We start from the raw sequence: 21,376 nt of genomic DNA, 5'->3' as shown, positions 1-21,376 counted from the left end.
AAGAAACCAATCAAGCAAAATTGTGACATCGACCACGTTAAAGGAATAGTTCCCCCCAAAAATAATAATTCTCATCACGATTTACTCACCCTCATGCCATCTCAGATGTGTATGCCTTTTTTCTTTTGCAGAACACAAATGAAGATTTTTAGAGGAATATTTCAGTTCTGTATGTCCTTACTTGCATTGTATGGACCTACAGAGCTGAGATATTTTTCTAAAGATCTTTATTTGTGTTCTGCAGAAGAAAGAAAGTCAGACACATCTGGGATGGCATGAGGGTGAGTTAATGATTGAAATTTCATTTTCGGCTGAACTATCTTTTCCTATCACCTTTATACAAAAGGTAAAATTTTCTTGCTTCCACTAATGCACGCAGGATGCCCTTTGAAACATTCTCAAATCCAGTGGCGGGTCGTGCATTTTAAGTCTAGGCTTTCAGTGTGATTCATGCCATTAAGAAAACACAGTTTCACAATGAATAAGACACCCTGTGCCTTTGGGCATTAGTAATACCAATTGACATTTTAAAAACACATCCACACATGAAAGCCATAACTTGAAATGACACTTAATGCTCAAGCAAGCCTAATTTTAACTGCAGCATGACTGTTTTGTGAAATGAACGTATTCTGAAAAAACATTCAAAAATCATAATTTTTCATATGAATCTACCAAGGAGGTCTATAATACCTGGAAAAATCGATCTAATAATATTTGCGATTTAAATGTTGCTTGCAATAAATTTCGTTTCGTCAGGGTACACATTTATGCTGCGTTCCATTCAAGTTGGATATGGGATGTTCCTACTTGATATCTCCGACCATAAATGCATTCCATTCCCCGATATTCGGAAGATGACGTTTAAGGAAACAAAACTGCAACACTCCCGTTAGCTTAGCAGGGGTTTGACTCTCATTAGAGATGTCTCCTAGCAACACAACTGATAAACAATGCTGCAGCACTAGCATTTGTGCTTCAGGTGTACGATTATCAAAAGAGATTATAATGTTTTATACACCTGTTTCTTCAAGCATTTGTTAAACTAGCTTTAAAATCATGTAATGTGGAAATGAACTCATTTATCGATATTACTTAATAAAAGTAAATGTTTATCACTTTGTATATCTCCCTGAATGTCGACATGTTTGTGTGACATCATGCCCCTGCATCTCGGCGACATCGGAGTAGGCACAAGCCTACAGGTATTAATTCTGATTTAAAGATGCATTCAGTTGCACTTTTCCTAGTAGGAAGTTGTAAAATCCGACTTTCCGAGTTGAATGGAACGCAGCACTACTTTTCAAAACTGACACTGAATGCTCAAGCAGCTTAATTTACACTTAGAAAACTTCTGATGTTGCTATAACAATGCAAAAAGCACTTTACCAATTTGCTTGAAGTGAAAATCAGTCCTCCTTCCGTGATTAATAAATGAAGCAATCACACGGTCATGCAGAACAGCTTGTGTTTTTAAATCCATAAGGATGTTTCTCAATGGTGATAGCGGCAGTAACAGCCGACTCATCAGCAAGATCTCATGCTCTTCGCTTTCAAATTACGTATATCACTTAAAGCGTGATTGCGTCACTCAAGGTCAGCTAGAAGGCCTCGACCGGGACATATCCTAAAGATCACACCCACCAAGAACAAATAAATCAATCTGATAGGCTGATGAATCTGACAATATGACTTTAGTTGCTCATTCATTTGCACTGTTGAGGGATTCTGTGGAAATTCTGAAGGACTGAGGGGGTGGAGCTCAGACTCATGCGCTGCTTCAGGCATGCGATTTGTGAAACAGTTGTCACACAGTCGTTTTTCTCTATTTGTTTGTAGATGAATTAGGAGTGGAAAACAATTAAAAACATGTAGGCAAAAAGGTGATTGAGAATGAAAGGATGAAAAATATGTATTTATTTGGCATGTTAGGCCAGCAGAGAAGGCTTTGCTGGCCCTGAGAAATCACCACTGCTCAAATCATGCTGGATAACATGGATCATCAGGTTTTGCATTAACTTGTGTGAAGTTTAAGTACAAGAAATATGCTGATAATACAACTTGTTATGAAAAAAAAATTAATAAATTGTCATTGAATTAGACTAATGCTAAATAAAAACTTTTTAACAAGTGGTCTCAGTCTTTTGGCCCCCAAAGTTGCACTAAATATCTGTTTCTCCACCTAAAGATATGTTTTACACCTATAAAATTAATTCATTTCTGACAAGTACAGTAAGTACCCCTGTAAATAAAGTATTTTTATAACATCATTAGTAGCTAAAACTTACATTTGTGTGTTGCTGCATCTTCGCCAACTGTCAGTATAAAGCCCAAGGCCACTGTTTAACACAATACACATATATTACTTGTGCATCATTAACTTCTTGCTGAGGCTAATATAACTCCTGTATTTTTACAGTGTATGAATGTAGAAATCTATCATATATGTTTACTTCAATAGATCTGGATTAGCGTGTGAATTCTTTTAATGTCTCTCACCTCCTGTATGTGTGTGAGCAGCGGAGCAGCAAGCGAACAAACAGTGTGAGCTGCCGAGTGATGAGGCAGGTATAATCTGGGACAGCATCTGTTTCGCCTCTCTCCTGCTGCAAAGGCGAGTCTTCATGAGCTACTACTTCCTACACGTTGTAGCTGACATCCGCTCTTCACAGGTCCTTGCCTCCAGGTACTCACACACACACACACACACACGCGCACACACACACATTATCTGTGTAATTAGTGTTTGTCTGTGGATATAGTCACTTACTGTAACGGAATATTCAGGGTTATTTTCATCTTACTTTCTGTTGACAGCATCTGGACATACACGATTACCACACGGACAATGATTTCAAGAATCTGTTATTGTACTATAATACACTTACTGGAAGAATAGTATGCATGTTGACCAGATAATATAAAAGCTGTAATATTGAGCTTTAGGAAAAATAAAAAATAGAAAATAATAAAGCATTTAAATTAATTCTTCAGTTAAAGGATTGTTTTAGTGTGAAAGTTGTGTAAAGTTGTCTAAATCATCTGCAATACTGCAATATTTGTCTACTACCAATGCCCAACATTGTATTTACATGCATCACAAGGAATTTGTGTAAAAAAAAAAAAAAAAAATCCTGAAAGTCTTAAAAATTCCCACCACAGTGTGATTTCCAGCATATCTTAAATTCTGTAATGTGTTTAATAGAATTCTGTGCTGGAAATGGCGCTGATGGAAATGACACTTGTAACATTTCTAAATATATGGCAGACTCCTTTGTTATGTTAAGAATAATTTAATAGCAAACATTTCATGTATCCTAAATAGACAATTAAATATTTCACTTTTCTTTTTCTTTTTTTTTTTTTTTGCATTACTTGGCAAAATTACAGCTTGATTGGAAATGACGGCCAGTAAAAATATTCTGCTCGGAGGTGATTTTACCTTGATTTTTTTCAGTTTTTTCAGTTTTGTCTCATATTTCCTCTCTTTTCTGACACTTTTGTCACCTTGGTTAACAAGTACACACATTTTTGAGAGAACTTTTTCAGGTGCAAAACTGTTTCTAAAAAACAGAAATAATTTTCGTAAATATATTGAAATAATAACAGATATTGAAGTAATTTGTTTATTTCACTCTTTGATTAGATTATTATTGTTTTAAAGTTGTAATAATGTGTATTTTTATAATGGATTTTCACAGTTTGATATTAAAAGTCTTTTTTTCTTTTTTTTTTGGCAAGGCTACAACAATAAAATCTGTACATAAAAGGCATTTGAAAGTACCAAAAATAAACAATTACGGCATGGTAAAAAGTTTCCAAGCATTTTCATGTGACCTTTATATAACAAAAAGAAAGAAGTTGAAATCTGTTCGTTATGATTGAAATCAACCAATGGGACATGAATTTGCCCGAAGTTGAGGAAAACACCTTTATTATTAAACAAATAAAAAAACAATAAATAAATAAATATAATAATAATAAATAAATTAAAAAAAACTGTTGCAAATTATTGTCTGTGGTAATCAACATCATGCAACAGATCCATAAGCAAATAAATAGACATTGAGAAAATATTCATTTAACTTAGCTCTGAATCATTTAGCAAATTGCAGTTCACAAAATATTATAACCCATTTGCTTTTCAGAGGCGTTACAGCATTCATACTCACAAATTCACTCATATTCATACAAATTTTAATCTCGATTTGAATCTGTAGTATTTTGTTTGTGCAGGCGTTGCTACCAAACAGCTAAGTTTGAGCTCAACTCGTTCTGGCGTGCCCATTTTACAAAACGTAATAATTTTATTGTGAGAGGATCCCAGACGTATCAATCAGAACTTGGGTTGTTTGTTCCCTTTCTCTGTTTATCTGTCAGAGGAGCTGAGTTGTTCCAGGCGACAATTGTGAAGGCAGTTAAAGCCAGAATAGAAGAGGAGAAGAAGTCCATGGACCTACTGAAGAGACAGTGAGTTCATTAAACACAATGAGAACAGTGTGGGACTCACAATGTTTCATTGTTTGCTGCCAGCTACAGTGCTCCCTTTTCATACAGTCTCATAAAATCATGTGATGCATAAATACAAAAAATCAAAACACATACAGTAGATTTACATACAGCTGCTTATTGGTTCCAATTGGAAAAGTCACTCTTATTCCTGGTCAAGTTTTTCAATGATAAAATACTTTCTCCTTTCCCAGCTCCTTTACCATTCACAGAGACACTTAGTTTAAACAGTAGTTGTCTTAAGTGCTGTACTGCGGTAACAGTGTGTTAGTAGGTCAAATCGGTGGTGTGTGTGTGTGAGAGAAAGGCAGGATGTCTCAGCATTGCCAAGCTCTAGCCTGTTTTCCTCTTAATCTGCACACACACACGTCACAACATGAAGATCACGCAAAAGCTCCCCCTCATTATCTACAATTGTACTTGAATTGTGCTCATGCAAGAACCCAAATTAGCTCAGCTCAACCATAGTTTTAAATCATGTCTCCCCTTCTCTCTTTCTGTCTCTTTCTCTGCTTCTCTCAGGATGGACTGCATCAAAAGCCGACAGAAGAAGTTTAAGAGAGGTAAAGAGAGGATGTTGTCTTTGGCTCAGGAAAGCGGGGAGAGCCACTCAGTGGTTAAGGAAGAAGAGGATGATGATGAAGGTATGTTTAGATGAGAGATTATATACAGCCCATTCAGAAGAGACTGTACCATTTGTGCCTGAAAATTTCAGGATTTAAATATTTTGTTTTTAATAGTTTCAATTCTTAAAGGAATAGTTCACCCAAAAATGAAGATTCTCTCATCATTTACTCTCTCTTATGCCATCCCAGATGTGTATGACTTTCTATCTTCTGCAGAACACATATTAAGATATTTAGAAGAATATTTCAGCTCTGTTGGTCCTCACAATGCAAGTGAATGGTGACCAAAACTTTGAAACTCCAAAAATCACAGAAAGACAGCATAAAAGTAATCCATGAGAATCCAGTGGTTAAATCCATGTCTTCTGAAGCAATATGATAGGTGTGAGTGAGAAACAGATCAATATTTAAGTCCTTTTTTACTATTAATCTCCACTTTCACATTCTTCTTTTGTTTTTGGTGAATCAAATTGTCATGCATATCGGCTCCTACTGGGCAGGGAGGGGAATTTGTATAAAAAAAGGACTTAAATATTGAACATTTTCTCATCCATACTTATAATACTGCTTGGAAGACATGGATTAACGACTGAAATGGTATGGATTACTTTTATACTGTCTTTATGTGCATTTTGGAGCTTCGAATGTTTGGTAACCATTCGCTTGCATTGTATGGACCTCCAGAGCTGAGATATTCTTCTAAAAATCTCTGTTTGTGTTCTGCTGAAGAAAGAAATCATATACATCTGGGATGGCATGAGGGTGAGTAAATGATGAGAGAATTGTCATTTTTGGGTGAACTATCCCTTTAAAGTACAAGCCATTGACACACACACACACACACACACACACACACAGTATGTGTGTGTATATACAGTGGTGTGAAAAAGTGTTTGCCCCCTTCCTGATTTCTTATTTTTTTGCATGTTTGTCACACTTAAATGTTTCAGATCATCAAACAAGTTTAAATATTAGTCAAAGATAACACAAGTAAACACAAAATGCAGTTTTTTAAATGAAGGTTGTTATTATTAAGGGAAAACAAAATCCAAACCTACATGGCCCTGTGTGAAAAAGTGTTTGCCCCACCTGTTAAAACATAACTTAACTGTGGTTTATCACACCTGAGTTCAATTTCTCTAGCCACACCCAGGCCTGATTACTGCCATACCTGTTCTCAATCAAGAAATCACTTAAATAGGACAAAGTGAAGTAGACCAAAAGATCTTCAAAAGCTAGACATCATGCCGAGATCCAAAGAAATTCAGGAACAAATGAGAAAGAAAGTAATTGAGATCTATCAGTCTGGAAAAGGTTATAAAGCCATTTCTAAAGCTTTGGGACTCCAGAGAACCACAGTGAGAGCCATTATCCACAAATGGCGAAAACATGGAACAGTGGTGAACCTTCCCAGGAGTGGCTGGCCGACCAAAATTACCCCAAGAGCGCAGCGACGACTCATCCAAGAGGTCACAAAAGACCCCACAACAACATCCAAAGAACTGCAGGCCTCACTTGCCTCAGTTAAGGTCAGTGTTCATGACTCCACCATAAGAAAGAGACTGGGCAAAAATGGACTCCAAGACGAAAACCACTGCTGAGCAAAAAGAACATTAAGGCTCGTCTCATTTTTGCCAGAAAACATCTTGATGATCCCCAAGACTTTTGGGAAAATACTCTGTGGACTGACGAGACAAAAGTTGAACTTTTTGGAAGGTGTGTGTCCCATTACATCTGGTGTAAAAGTAACACTGCATTTCAGAAAAAGAACATCATACCAACAGTAAAATATGGTGGTGGTAGTGTGATGGTCTGGGGCTGTTTTGCTGCTTCAGGACCTGGAAGACTTGCTGTGATAAATGGAACCATGAACTCTGCTGTCTACCAAAAATCCTGAAGGAGAATGTCCGGCCATCTGTTCGTGACCTCAAGCTGAAGCGAACTTGGGTTCTGCAGCAGGACAATGATCCAAAACACACCAGCAAGTCCACCTCTGGCTGAAGAAAAACAAAATGAAGACTTTGGAGTGGCCTAGTCAAAGTCCTGACCTGAATCCTATTGAGATGCTGTGGCATGACCTTAAAAAGGCAGTTCATGCTCGAAAACCCTCCAATGTGGCTGAATTACAACAATTCTGCAAAGATGAGTGGGCCAAAATTCCTCCACAGCGCCGTAAAAGACTCATTGCAAGTTATCGCAAACGCTTGATTGCAGTTGTTGCTGCTAAGGGTGGCCCAACCAGTTATTAGGTTTAGGGGGCAATCACTTTTTCACACAGGGCCATGTAGGTTTGGATTTTGTTTTCCCTTAATAATAACAACCTTCATTTAAAAACTGCATTTTGTGTTTACTTGTGTTGTCTTTGACTAATATTTAAACTTGTTTGATGATCTGAAACATTTAAGTGTGACAAACATGCAAAATATAAGAAATCAGGAAGGGGGCAAACACTTTTTCACACCACTGTATATATATATATATATATATATATATATATATATATAATACATTTGAAGTCAAAAGTCTACATACACTTTAGCCAATTACATTTAAATACATTTAAACTCGGTTTTTCACAATTCCTGAAATTTTATCTTAAAAAGCATTCCCTGTCTTAAATCAGTTAGGATCACTACTTTATTTTAAGAATGTGAAATGTCAGAATAATAGTAGAGAGAATTCTTTTTTCAGCTTTTATTTCTTTCATCACATTCCCAGTGGGTCAGAAGTTTACATACACTTTGTTAGTTTGGTAGCATTGCCTTTAATTTTTTTTTACTTGGGTCAAATGTTTTGGGTAGCCTTCTACAAGCTTCTCACAATAAATTGCTGGAATTTTGGCCCGTTCCTCCAGACAGAACTGGTGTAACTGAGTCAAGTTTGTAGGCCTACTTGCTCGCACATGCTTTTTCAGTTCTGCCCACAAATGTTCTATCGGATTGATGTCAGGGCTTTGTGATGTCCACTCCAATACCTTGACTTTGTTGTCCTTAAGACATTTTGCCTCAACTAATGCTGGGGTGTTTCTCCTGAAGTCCACAATCATCTCCACTGTTTTGAGCGTGTTCAGCTCCAGGTTGTTTTGGCTGCACCAGACAGCCAGCTGTTCAACCTCCCTTCAGTATGCAGACCCATCGGCATCTTGGATGAGGCCGATGACAGTAGTGTCGTCTGCAAACTTCAGGAACTTGACTGAGGGGTTCTTGGCAATGCAATCATTGGTGAACAGGGAGAAGAGTAGTGGGGAGAGCAAACATCCCTGGGGGGCGCCAGTGCAGATCATACAGGTGCTGGAAATTAATTTTCCCAGTCTCACTAGCTGCTGCTTGTCCATCAGAAAGCTGGTGGTCCACTGACAGATAGAGGTAGGGACAGAGAGTTGGTTTGATTTAGTCCGTAGAATAGCTGTGATGATGGTGTTGAAAGCCGAACTAAAGTCCACAAAAAGGATCCTTGGCTATGTCCCTGGTCTGTCCAGATGTTGCAGGATATGATGCAATCCCATGTTGACTGCATCATCCACAGACCTGTTTGCTCGATAATCAAATTGAAAGGGGTCCAGAAAGGGTCCATTGATGTTCTTCAGGTGGGCCAACACCAGTGTCTCAAATGACTTCATGACCATAGATGTCAGATCGACGGGTCTGTAGTCATTATGTCCTTTGATCTTGGATTTCTTTGGGACGGGGATGATGGTGGAGCATTTGAAGCAGCAGGGAACTTCACACTGCTCTAGTGATCTGTGTGAAGATGGGGGCCAGCTGGTCAGCACAGGCTTTTAAACAGATGGGTGAAACGGCATCGGGGCCTGATGCTTTCTTGGTCTTCTGTTTCCGGAAGACCCAGCACACATCCTCTTCATAGATCTTAAGTCTAGGTTGAGTAGCAAGAGGGGGAGGAGGGGGGTCGCAGGGGGTGTTGATGTTTGTGTGAAGGTCAGATTGGGTGTTGGGTGTGAATTTTCAAATCTACAGTAAAACGCATTCAGGTCATCAGCCAGTTGTTGTCCCTACAGAGTTGGGGGGTGGTGTCTTGTAGTTAGTAATGTCCTTTAGGACTCTCCACACTGACTTCTCAGAGTAGCTTCTCTTAGCCACTCTAATCTCCTTTGTCAGTGTGTTTTTGGCCTGATTGCACAAGATTTTATCCCCACTTCTGTAAGCATCCTCTTTGGCCTGATGAAGCTGCCTGAGTTTTGCTGTAACCATGGATTTTCATTGTTGAACGTTAAATAAGTCCTAGTAGAAATGCACATATCCTCACAGAAACTGATATATGATGTCACAGTATCTCTGAGCTCATCCAGATTGGTGTCTGCAGCCTCAAAAACACTCCAATCAGTGCAGTCAAAGCAGGCTTGTAGTTCCAGCTCTGCTTCATTGGTCCATCTCTTTACAGTCCTTACTACAAGTTTAGCTGATTTTAGATTCTGCTTGTAGGTTGGAAGAAGATAAACCAGACAGTGATCATAGTGTCCCAAAGCTGCTCTATGGACAGAGCAATATGCATCTTTTAATGTTGTGTGGCAGTGATCCATTATATTTCTGTCTCTGGTGGGGCATGTAATGTGCTGTCTGTATTTTGGCAGTTCACGGGTGAGTCCGGGTATTGTTGTTCTGTGTGATCTGATCAGCAAGCTGTTGCAGTGCTGCACTCACACACGCTTGTGGAGGAACATAAACACTCACCAGAATAAACAAGTCAAACTCCCGCGATAGAAAGGCTTACAGTTAATAAAGAGTGTTTCCAAATTAGGACACCACATCTTCTTTAACGTTGTTACATTTGTACACCAACTTTCATTGATGTAAAAGCATGTTCCACCGCCTCTCGTTTTCCGCGATGCAATCCGCTCTGAACAGCTGAAAGCCCGGCAGATGTAATGCGTTGTTCAGAATGGCTTCACTCAGCCAGGTTTCTGTGAAGCACAAGGTAGCAGAGTTTGAAAATACCTTGTTTGTACGGGTGAGGAGAAGTAGATTGTCCGTTTTGTTAGGAAGAGAGTGGAGATTTGATAGATGAATACTCGGCAGTGCTGTTCGAAATCCGCACTGTCGGAGCTTGACCAACGCGCCGGCTCGCTTCCCTCGCTTGCATCTCTTAGCGCACTTGAACAACACCGCTGCTCCTCCAACTAAAATCCAAAATGTCTGAATAGTCAAAAAATGAGAAAAGATTGTCTGGTATGTGCTGCCAAATGTTCAGCAGTTCGTCCCTGGTAAAACTGATTGAAAAAAAAGACTAAACACAGGACAAACGAACAAAAACAGCAAAAGAATTGGAGAGCTCCACACCGAGGCGGCCATTCGTGGCGGGTACATAAAGCAGGTTATAGAGTTGTCAAAAGTTATTATGAGCATTTTAAAGTATTCAGGGGATGTCATAGCAACGGAAAGCAGAGCAGGGAGAATTTAAAACAAGAGTAATGAATTCATAAATACACAAGATCCTACCTTTACGCTGTGAAAATACTGATATGCCTTTGTGCACATGAAACTCCAAGAGTCAACACAGAGTCATTACAAATATTCTGTATGACACCTGTGGCCATCTTCTCATGTCATTCACCCATCTTGTTATAGTTCAGGTGAGCAAAGTTTTTGCGTGTTAATCCGGGACGGGGTGATACTATATTTTTACACACACACACACATACACACACACACACACACACACACACACACACACATATATGTAAAGTGTCATTTTATTTTATATTGCATTTACGACTATTTTAATCACATTTAAGCCTCGTAAAAAAGTGGGGTGAAAATAAATTTTTAAAAGTACAAATAATTTCCTTTAGTGTCATGTTCTGTTTGAAATTTCATGTCAACTACACATTTTAACACAAAATATTAACAAGTTGAAACCTAAAAATTAAGCAGAATTACATGTATAACAATTAAATGCTTGTATCATTAAAAAGTACAGTGTGTCATAGCTGTCTGAATGTGATCTGCCAGGTCAAATTTACCTCCCCGGGTGTTGGAAAAAACAAACATTTTCAGTGACAGAAAAAACACCTCACGAGCATTTTCACGTAGTAAAGAGGTTGTAATTGTCACACCATCAACTCTTGGTGAAAAATACTTTCTGTGCTCCCACACACTATCCATTTTGATCGACTCTTCTCAGTAGCTTCAATACAAATGTAAGAGTGGAGCGCGGAAAAGGGGCGGGGCTGAATAAGGTGAATATAATGTGTACAAATATTTTACTAACCCTAAAGCAAGCTCTAAAGCACTACATTATTTCAACCCTGTCACAAGAAGTTTGGAATTCATATATTCAGTTCTGGTAGTATGATTCAGTTTGGGTGTGTCTTGTAATGAATCACATATTATAACTGACAAAAGAATAATAATCCAAGACTTTTCTCTCCCAAAAATGTTTTTTTTTTTACACTGTTTTAAACACTGCTACGTTCAAATTGTTTCGGTGTTGAATGTTGCTGTGTTTTAGGTCATTGCACAAATGGCTTAATAACAGATTTTACCAGGCAAATATCTTGTTTGAGTGTTTTTTTTTTCTTTCTTTAAATAACACACTTTATTCCAGCATCATTGTCAGAATATTTAAAGTTGAACAACAGTTCGTAAATTCCATGAGTGCCTGCGCTTAACAGCAGCATTAAATGCATTGCAATCAAATCTAAAACACATGAAAGGTGCATACCAGGTCTCACAGTAAATGTCTGATCTTTGAAATGGTTTTAATGTTTCTTAGAGCCTTTGTGTGTTCATGAAACAATGTTTTCTACTTTACAGAGGAGGCCAGCAAAGAGAAGAAAAATAGCAAAAGGAAACAGTGGTGGAAGCCTTGGGTTGATCATGCATCCAGTTAGTGTCATCTTTTGATCTTTGAATGTTCATGATTTCATTTCACACTGATTTCATTACTGTTTAAGCATTGCTTTATTATAATATTGAAAGTTTAAAATAATTCATTCAACAAGACAATATTCTTACAAATTGCACATTTATGGTAATGTCAGAAGACCGATTGCCTTCCTTCACTCAGCTTTTTTCACATTTTGTTTTTAGCACATTTCTTTTTGCCACAGTTGCCTTTTCTTGCTTACTGAAGGCATGTTTTGCAGCTGCTTTGAAACAATATGTATTGTGAAAAGCGCTAAACATGTCAAATTGACTTGACATAAAGTTAAAGTTGTGACAAAATCCCAGTGTTAATGAAAAGGGAAAAAAAAGATCAATTAGATTTCACAAGTTCACTTGTTCATATCATCCTAGAGCACATTAAGGTAAATGGATTTGGCATGTTGTCCATGACAGAGGGGTTCGAGTACAGGACTGGGCTTGAGCTCTGAGATCCCCCTGGACTGTCTGACTAAAGCAAGAAATAGAAAGACAATTTTGAAATGATAATTCTTAAAGGCATAAAATAGAAATGTGGAGATGAGGAGGTGGAGGGATGAATCGTCACCGGTGTGAGGGAGGCAGCCGCCTATATTTCCTTTTGAAATGATAACATCCATTTCTTTGTATTCCAAAAATTCTACCAAAAATACATTATAATTTTTCTTGTTAATCTCAAGAAATATATTTTTGTGTATTTTTGTCTATTTTAATGTAAGTTGTGCATACAGATACAGTATGATGTTTCTTTTAGTGGTCCGAAGTGGGAATTATTACTTATTTGAGACGGACAGTGAGGAAGAGGAGGAAGATGATGACAAAAAGGATGAGGAACCTCCCAAGAAATCAGCATTCCAGGTAAATAGTCTGGACACTTCCATGCTGTACTGCATGTGCACCAATAACCACCCTTTTTTAAGTTACGTCTTGTAACATTTTGCTCAAGTGCATTGTTCACAAACCAAAACCTGTGTAACCTCAATTGATGGTGGTATGAAAGTGTCTCACTGTATTTTTTTGTTCCCCCAGCATTTAACAATGTTTCGTTATTTGCCAGACCACTAACTGCTAGCTTCCTGCATGGAAGAGCGGTAACAGCAATAGCACAGACCCTCACTCGCTGACTAACTCCATCTCATCTTTTGTAGAGAGCTATCCAAAAGTTTGCCTCTGCTTTGCTGGCTTTACCAAAGTCTGTCATTAAACTGCCCAAAACTATACTGCAGTATGTAATCAGGGCAGCCAAGGTACTTTACAATGCCTGATATATCTCTCTCTCTCTCTCTCTCTCTCTCTCTCTCTGTATGCTATAGTATGTGTCAGCTCTATCCTATTTGAGCACTGCATTACTTGCCCCCCAGTTGCACAATATATGTATGTGTAGCACTGACTTTAACTTCTATCCACGCATCTTATGCATTTGTGAAACTGGAGAGCCACTTGAGCCAAAATGGCTTAATGTTACTGAACAGTTGTACGTCAGTCAGCGTGCTGCTAAGTAAACAGAGCCGGTATGGTGCATGCCAAGTAAATGCAGTGTATTATGCAGTACTGCAATAGATGCATGCAAGAGAGCTTTTTCTTTCCTGGGAGATTTTTCATGGGTTTGGTTGTGCCAGTTAAAAAAAGGCTGTGTTTTTCTCCTTTGTGAACAGTGGAATCATTCCTTTCTTTCTTTCTTTCTTTCTTTCTCTTTCTTTCTTTCTTTCTTTCTTTCCATTTCTGTTACTTGTTGTAAAACATCCCCTAAAGCTCATTTTCTGTGTTGATTGACAGGGATTGCTTTTACAAATGTCCTATTTTGCTATCTTAGCTAAAAGCTACAGTAGTTTTAATTTTGTTTTGTAATGTTTTACAAATGTATACCCTGCATGCACAGTGAGATAAAAATTCTGAGACCACACTGAAAATCTGAGATTTTAACCTGCTAGTAAACAAAATTTCTGGAATTTTATGTGTCTCGTACATATCGCGGCAGTTTCCCGGTGAAATTAACACTAGAGACGCAACAACAGCAATTAGTTTTGATTCCCTTTCACACTTATCATAAGTAAAACAGCAGATGATCTGTTTATAAACACTTTTTCACTCTTTATCTCGCACAGTGCTATCTTATGACATCAAAACACTATTACTGTAGAACATGACTCGTAAAACCCAAAGTACACTTCGATTTTGACCTGAATGCTTAGTGTCTACGTACAGTGGAACGCTCACCTTTCAAAGTATACTTCATTTGACTGTGTGTACATACTTGGCGCATGTGCGCTACAACTGCTATGAGATACTGGACTATTTCTCTTCAGGAGTTTAGACCCATAAAGATGTCTTTTGTGCTCAATTGTGAGTGTTGCCACCTTGTGAACACACTAATTAGTGCAAATAATTGCAGGCTTGTGCACATACTGTGAGTTCAGAGTATGTGCGATTAAAAAAATTGGGCCGCACTCGTTAGATTAAGAGAGGGATAAGTGATTTCTACCAGGAATAAGAGAAAATGATCTGCTGATGATGAAATTTGCATCACGCGCCCTGTGTGCAAGTATACTTTGGGCTTAAGGCGATACAGTTTAAAGTTTGCATTACATAATCAACTACATTTACAAGCTTGTTCATGTATGATCAAATTGCACGTTAAGTGCATAGAGCATTTCAATTGCATTTTTCGTGTCGCATTTGCTTTTTATGACTATCTGTTAGGTTTAGGTGTAAGGTTTAGGGTAGGTTGATTTGTTGATATAAAACTCGATAGAGCATTACCCTTAAAAACCTCATCTGTTTGAGAGACATTTTAACTCGCTTTTATCGCCACACAGTGGACATTTCACCTTAGAGCTGCCATGATACGTGTAAGGAGCCATATTACATAATTTTGCAAAAATGTTGCCACACTTGCATAATTTTCATGAGTTTAGGCTGAAGAAAAGTTATGTTGAAAATTAATAAAAGATTCTGCATTCTGATTGGAACATTCTAAAGTCATGCTGGATAACATGAATCATACATTTTTGTACAAAATCTGAGGTCATGCCAGAGAATGACCTAATGAGAAGTATGTATATGGACATACCAAATACTACAATATTCTGAAATTCATGTCAGCTTTTCACTAGAATTGTCAAAAATGCAAAATATAAGCATTTTCATTAGTGGTATCAGACTTTTGCACCCCACTGTTTGTAAGAGTCTTTGCTTTTTAGTATATGAGAAATGAAAGTTGATTCAAAATACACTGTAAAAAAAAAAATAAAAAAAATAATGGTTAACTAGTTTTATTCAAGTCAAAATACTCAATCAACCTGACTATAGGCCTATTAGGTTACACCAACGAAAGTCATTTTTAAATGTTAAATGAAGTAGAAATAGATCCTTATTATTATTTAGAAATAATTGCACGTTACCACATTTTACAGTGTACCCATTTCATTAGAAATACCACTCTGTAGAATCAAAACAAATTACTTATAGAATAAAAAATAAAAAAATCACTGTACAATGTAAATTCCTACATTGTCCCTATTTTTGAATGATGTAACCCTTTGCTTCTCAGTTTGTGTACCATGCCTGGATAACTGACTCTAAAACTGCCATGAAAGAGCGGAGTAAGGAAAGACGTCGCATCTGGCAAAGATACACAGAATGTCGCACGAGCAGGAAAGACCCGAAAGAAGGTATGCTCAAATATCTCAATGTTTCACCAACATGGACTTTGTCCATGACCGTAGTTTCAACGTTGATAATGTTTTCATTTGTCTCGCCTGCCGTGTTCTTACGTCTCTCCGCTCTGTAGCTCTCTGTTGGGATGGCATGCATGGGTCATTAATAGGCACGTTGTGCGTGCGAACACGACTCGGGGAACTTCAAGCACTTAATTAAAGCCCCTTTGCTGCAGCCTGTAAAGAAGCCTTGCAGTGTCCACTCGGAAACTCTGCCAGCTCCCTCCTGGTGGGCGGCTTCCAGGCCTCTGCATTCTTGAGACTGTGAGATGAAGAGTGCCGTGTTGCATTCGCTACGGTCAATTCATCCCATATGATGGCTAGACGGGGTTTCAACATCTCACCAGCAAACAGACTCAGATCCAGCCCTGAGGCCGCCAGCTAGAGCCAATAAAACATTCAGTTAACATACTGAAAATACTTCATCCAGCAGAAGTATATTCACATTTTTCAAATTTATCCCACTGAAAAAGTAATACATTACTGTAATGAGTCAAAGGGAAACCATGTAGCTGATACTGAACAAGGGAAATTCTTTTGCAGCTGGGTAAAGAAATTTTTTTTTATTTTCCCTGTTACATGGGATCAGGCCCTTTTGCTGTATTTTCAGAAGTATGCCATCTTGTTATTGTGGACTAGTTTTATGTATTTTTATTCTAGGAAATTGCCTTTTTTCTCCAAGTACTACTTTAAAAAAATGTACCATGAAATTACCATGATTTGTTGGGTGGTATATGAATTTGGTCATCATTCAGTATCATGGTATATATCAAAGTACGATGATATTACCATCTGATATGATCACTGTACAAGGATACAACAACAGTGCTAAATGAAATGTAACATTCAGTGATTCGGCCAATAAAACTGTAATTAATACTATAACATACATTAGTACAACATGCATACAGTATATTTGACATTGCAGACAATGCAAAAGAGTGAAGAAGTGTAATCCTAATTGTTAAAGTGGGGTTGTTATTATTATTGTATTGTTATTTGAAAAATATGTTGCCTCTTGCTCATACAGTAATTGCTGTCATTTTAAATTGTAGTAATTTTAATTGCTATATGTTTAAATTAGATTTTGAATCCTAGCTATACACTCACCGACCATTTTATTAGCAACATCTGTACACCTACTTATTCATGCGATTATCTAATCAACCAATCGTGTGGCAGCAGTGTAATGTATAAAATCATGCAGATATGGGTCAGGATCTTCAGTTAATGTTCACATCAACCATCAGAATGGGAAAAAAATTTGATCTCAGTGATTTAGACCGTGGCATGATTGTTGGTGCCAGATGGGCTGGTTTGAGTATTTCTGTAACTGCTGATCTCCTGGGATTTTCATGCACAACAGTCACTAGAGTGTAAAGAGAATGGTGCGAAAAACGAAAAACATCCAGTGAGTGGCAGTTCTGTGGACAAAAATGCTTTGTTTATGTCAGAGGTCAACAGAGAATGGCCAGACTGGTTCAATCTGACAGGAAGGCTACAGTAACTCAGATAACCCCTTTGTACAATTGTAGTGAGCAGAATAGCATCTCAGAATGCACAACATGTTGAACCTTGAGGCGGATGGACTACAACAGCAGAAGACCACGTCGGATTCCACTTCTGTCAGCCAACAAAATAAAGCTGAGGCTGCAGTGGGCACAGGCTCACCAAAACTGGACAGTTAAAGACTTGAAAAACAGCCTGGTCTGATGAAACTTTTTTGCTGTGATACACAGATAGTTGACCCAGTGTGGCCTCAGCTTTCTGTTCTTGGTTGACAGAAGTGGAACCCAACATGGTCTTCTATTTTTGTAGCCCATCCGCTTCAAGGTTGGATGTGTTGGGCATTCTGAGATGCTATTCTTCTCACTACAATTGTTCAGAGCAGTTATCTGAGTTACCGCAGCCTTTCTGTCAGCTCGAACCAGTCTGGCCATTCTCCTCTGACCTCTGTCATCAACAAGGCATTTCCGTCCACAGAAATTTCCGTCCACGTTTGGCACCATTCTGAGTAAACTTTAGAGACTGTTGTACGTGAAAATCCCAGGAGATCAGCAGTTACAGAAATACTCAAACCATCCCATCTGGCACCAACAATCATGCCACGGTCAAAATCACTAAGTCACATTTTTTCTCATTCTGATGGTTGATGTGAACATTAACTGAAGCTTCTGACCTGTATCTGCATGATTTTATGCATTGCACTGCTGCCACATGATTGACTGGTTAGATAATCGTTATAGTAGGTAATAATGAATAAGTAGCTGTACATGTGTTTCTAATAAAGTTCTCGATGAGTGTATATACTGTACGTATAACATTGAATGCACTTGGTACTCTTGTTTGAATTCCTTGTAACAGTCTCACTAAATTACATTATTTAAGAATGACTTACCATATTGACTTGTATGCATATATTATTTTGTTGATGTTGTTGGTTTTTTATTATTTACAGTGCACATTTCCATTGAGGATGGAGACCAGGAGGACGGTGTTAAGGAGGAGGACATGTCTGATGGTCCTGGTAAGACCCCACACTTCAATCATTAACTCATTAAAATCTCACAAAGACATATATTGTCGCCATATCCATTCTTCCAGCTCTACTGAAGCTCTACAACTGCTCTCTCTGCTCTAGATAACATCCTGAAAAGAGTGTTTAACATAGTGAAGTTCTCCTGGGTGCTCTTCCTGGCCCTGTTGGACAGTTTCACCGCCTGGCTCAACTCTATCTGCCAGGAACACATTGATATCTCCACTGTCCTGCGCATTGAACGCTGCATGCTCACTCATGAGGTCAAAAAGGTAGTAATGTCATGATGATTCTTTGCTTCCATATGACAGAGCAATCAAAGTGGCACTGCGCATTATTAGGGATCGGTCTGCATATATATTTTATCAATTGATATTGCACATTGCAGATATTAATCTTTATTTCTGAGTGAAAGTGTATATATTATTTTTCAATATATTTTAATCTGAATATCTGTATTATTATATTTATTTGATGCCCTGCATATTAAATTAGTTAATTGGCATGTCATGTATTTTAATCGATTGAAAGCCTTAGGTTTTTGTTCTGTATTCACAAATGACTTGAAAAGTCAAATGAAGGTGTGGGAGCCCTGTATATACATATTTAGGAAGGTTATAACAAAGCATAACCAAATATTTAGGCTCAAAATATGATTTATTACTTGCAGAAGCTTACACGATCAATATTACCATCACTGCTGCGATGAAAGCACAAATTAATGAGCAACATAAACAGAATAGACAGACTGTAAATATTGAGGTTAACACCTCATCCGTTTTCCTGTAGGGGAACATTCCATCAAGAGAGAGCATCCACATATACTACCAGAGGCAGATGTGCAAGCCAGCATCCACTGAATCCAGTCAGGACAGAACTGAAGATGTGTATTCAGACTTCAGCCTTCAACAGACCCATCTTCCTCGGCAAGGTTACAGGATGAATGAGTCTGATCTCTCTAGAGACAATCTGTCCAGGTGAAAAAAACAAAACATGAACACTAATAAAAACATTAATGGAACATGTCCATAGTTAATGTGAAGAACTACACTTGTGATTACTCTGCTGTGGGAACTTGAGCAAAACTTTCCTTTTTTTAAAACTAAAAAAATCATCAAGAAAACGGATATCTAATGCAATGAAATTCATACATTGTTAATGGCTTAAGTGTCCAAATACTTTTCGGGGCCATTGTATATTCTTATAAAATCCACAAGAAACTAAATCAAGTTTAAATTATATTTAAAAATAAATGTAAACATAGCTGTATGTCTTCTTGATATATTTGGGACTTTTCTGAAAATGTTTGCTGGAAAAAGACATTTATGCTCATGTTATTCAATTATATCTGAAAGTATTATTTTCATTGTTTTGAAATGTATATACAGTACGCCAATACTCTGTATGTCTACTGACAAACTATTCCAAAAAGTCCCACTTATTTTAGTGTTGATTTTCCTCCAAGGAAACCACTCAAATATTTTCTTAAACAAGAAGAAAAGGCCTTCACACAAAAGCTTTCTGTAGAAATGAAACATATCGAGTGATAAAGTGGAGCAGAGATTTTTGCTTTTAAAGGCTCAGCAGTCTATATTAGTCTAAGTGTTTGAAGATCAGGAGTGGCTTGAAGAAGATTCTCAGAACAAAGACGGTTTGCATAAGAACAAGTCAAGGCAAGATGTCTACCAGTAAAAAAAAAAAAAAAAAAAAGTATATACTGTATACTTTTGGAACTAGGTAACACGTAAGGCACTTTTAAAACGTACCATTTTTTGTCCACTTTAAGTCAAATGTATGGACATGCCTACTGATTCTTGACTATTACTGTTTTCCACATTTTAGAACAATACTAAAGTCATTTTTTCAAAATTTTGAAATAACACAAATGGAAGGATGGGAACTGTCGAGTGAATAAAAAGAGTACACTACAAATCAAAACTCCTGGGATGCTTCTCTGTCACTATCTGCTCCATTTAAAAAAATATGTTATTTTGTAGTATGACTTACGGTATGTTAATCATTGCATATTTACTCCCGTTGCACCCTGTGTAGGGTACACACTCCAGATAAGGTATTTGCTAAGAGTCTAGCGTGCCAAATTTCAACAACAACCTTCTGTCTCACTGAGATTTCGCTGTAGCCATGGACATGCTATTCCCTTTACCTCACCATGACAGTAATGCCAAATTATCACTGCTAATACATTCCTCTACCAATGTACAAATATGTTGACTAAATATTGATTGGAAAATGGTTTATTTTTGTATTCTCTGCCAGACCAGCAATAGAACAACAGTTGCTACAGATTATAAGCCATGATTTTATACATTGGTAATGATAACTTTCACATCTTGTACTGCTTAACAAACAGAGCAATGTTTTAATGTTTTGAAAGGCCACAAAACAGGAAAATATATTTTATCAAAATGAAATAACTTGATGTTCCTCTGAAATTAATTTTCTTTTCAGATGACATCTAATTGCAATGACGTGATTGATCCCTGTTTTAAAGAACTCATTTTGTATGTGTGTGTTTGTGTGTAAAATCAAATTAAATGCTGATCTATAGTGAAAGTGTTAATATTTTTTGTTAACCTATCTCTGTTTTGTTTTATTTAGTGCATACACAGAATCCACTTTGCAATATAATGAGTCAACCCTTGAACAGCCTGAGGAGGCAACCGACTGTGTACTCAAAACAAGCCAGCGAACCCGACCCAAACTCTGGCGACTACCTAGTGTAGATCTACAGTCCTCATCTGCAGACAGTGCAGCCACTGCCACCTCAAGGTATGTATGTATGTATGTATGTATGTATGTATCCCCTTCCCCCTCTTTCTTTCTTTCTTTCTTTCTTTCTTTCTTTTTGTTTTCAAATTGTTACCAATACATCTAAGGAGCATTGTATGTTTCTGTGTAATTACTGCGGTACTGCTTGGGGGGGGGGGTTCTGTCATTACCACTTATGAGGCAGGTGACTCTATTATGCTTGTAAGCTAATCTGTCCAGGATGTTAAAACACATACATACACAGCTGTGGGTGGTTACTGTAACCCTGTGGTGACAGACAGATGGTCTTTTCCAGAGCCTTCTGCTCAGTGCAAATCACAC

General features: G+C 37.7%; 1 protein-coding gene across 5 annotated transcripts in view; it reads left to right on the top strand.

Annotated features, from left to right (window-relative positions):
* The window catches only part of LOC127434712 (piezo-type mechanosensitive ion channel component 2-like), a 185,453-nt gene that overhangs the window by 144,759 nt on the left and 19,318 nt on the right, over positions 1 to 21,376 (top strand). For all 5 annotated transcript variants that reach the window (XM_051687610.1, XM_051687609.1, XM_051687614.1 and 2 more), the window contains 10 exons: positions 2,521 to 2,686; positions 4,381 to 4,470; positions 5,032 to 5,153; positions 11,906 to 11,977; positions 12,768 to 12,871; positions 15,564 to 15,684; positions 18,188 to 18,256; positions 18,371 to 18,537; positions 19,055 to 19,242; positions 20,885 to 21,055. In XM_051687610.1, the coding sequence (XP_051543570.1) occupies positions 2,521 to 2,686; positions 4,381 to 4,470; positions 5,032 to 5,153; positions 11,906 to 11,977; positions 12,768 to 12,871; positions 15,564 to 15,684; positions 18,188 to 18,256; positions 18,371 to 18,537; positions 19,055 to 19,242; positions 20,885 to 21,055 (1,270 nt within the window). The remainder of the gene's footprint in view (positions 1 to 2,520; positions 2,687 to 4,380; positions 4,471 to 5,031; positions 5,154 to 11,905; positions 11,978 to 12,767; positions 12,872 to 15,563; positions 15,685 to 18,187; positions 18,257 to 18,370; positions 18,538 to 19,054; positions 19,243 to 20,884; positions 21,056 to 21,376) is intronic.

This window comes from Myxocyprinus asiaticus, chromosome 44 (genome assembly GCF_019703515.2).
Source record: "Myxocyprinus asiaticus isolate MX2 ecotype Aquarium Trade chromosome 44, UBuf_Myxa_2, whole genome shotgun sequence".
NCBI lineage: Eukaryota > Metazoa > Chordata > Actinopteri > Cypriniformes > Catostomidae > Myxocyprinus > Myxocyprinus asiaticus.
The sequence above is the reverse complement of the archived record's forward strand: the minus strand, read 5'-3'. Positions and strand labels throughout refer to the sequence as shown.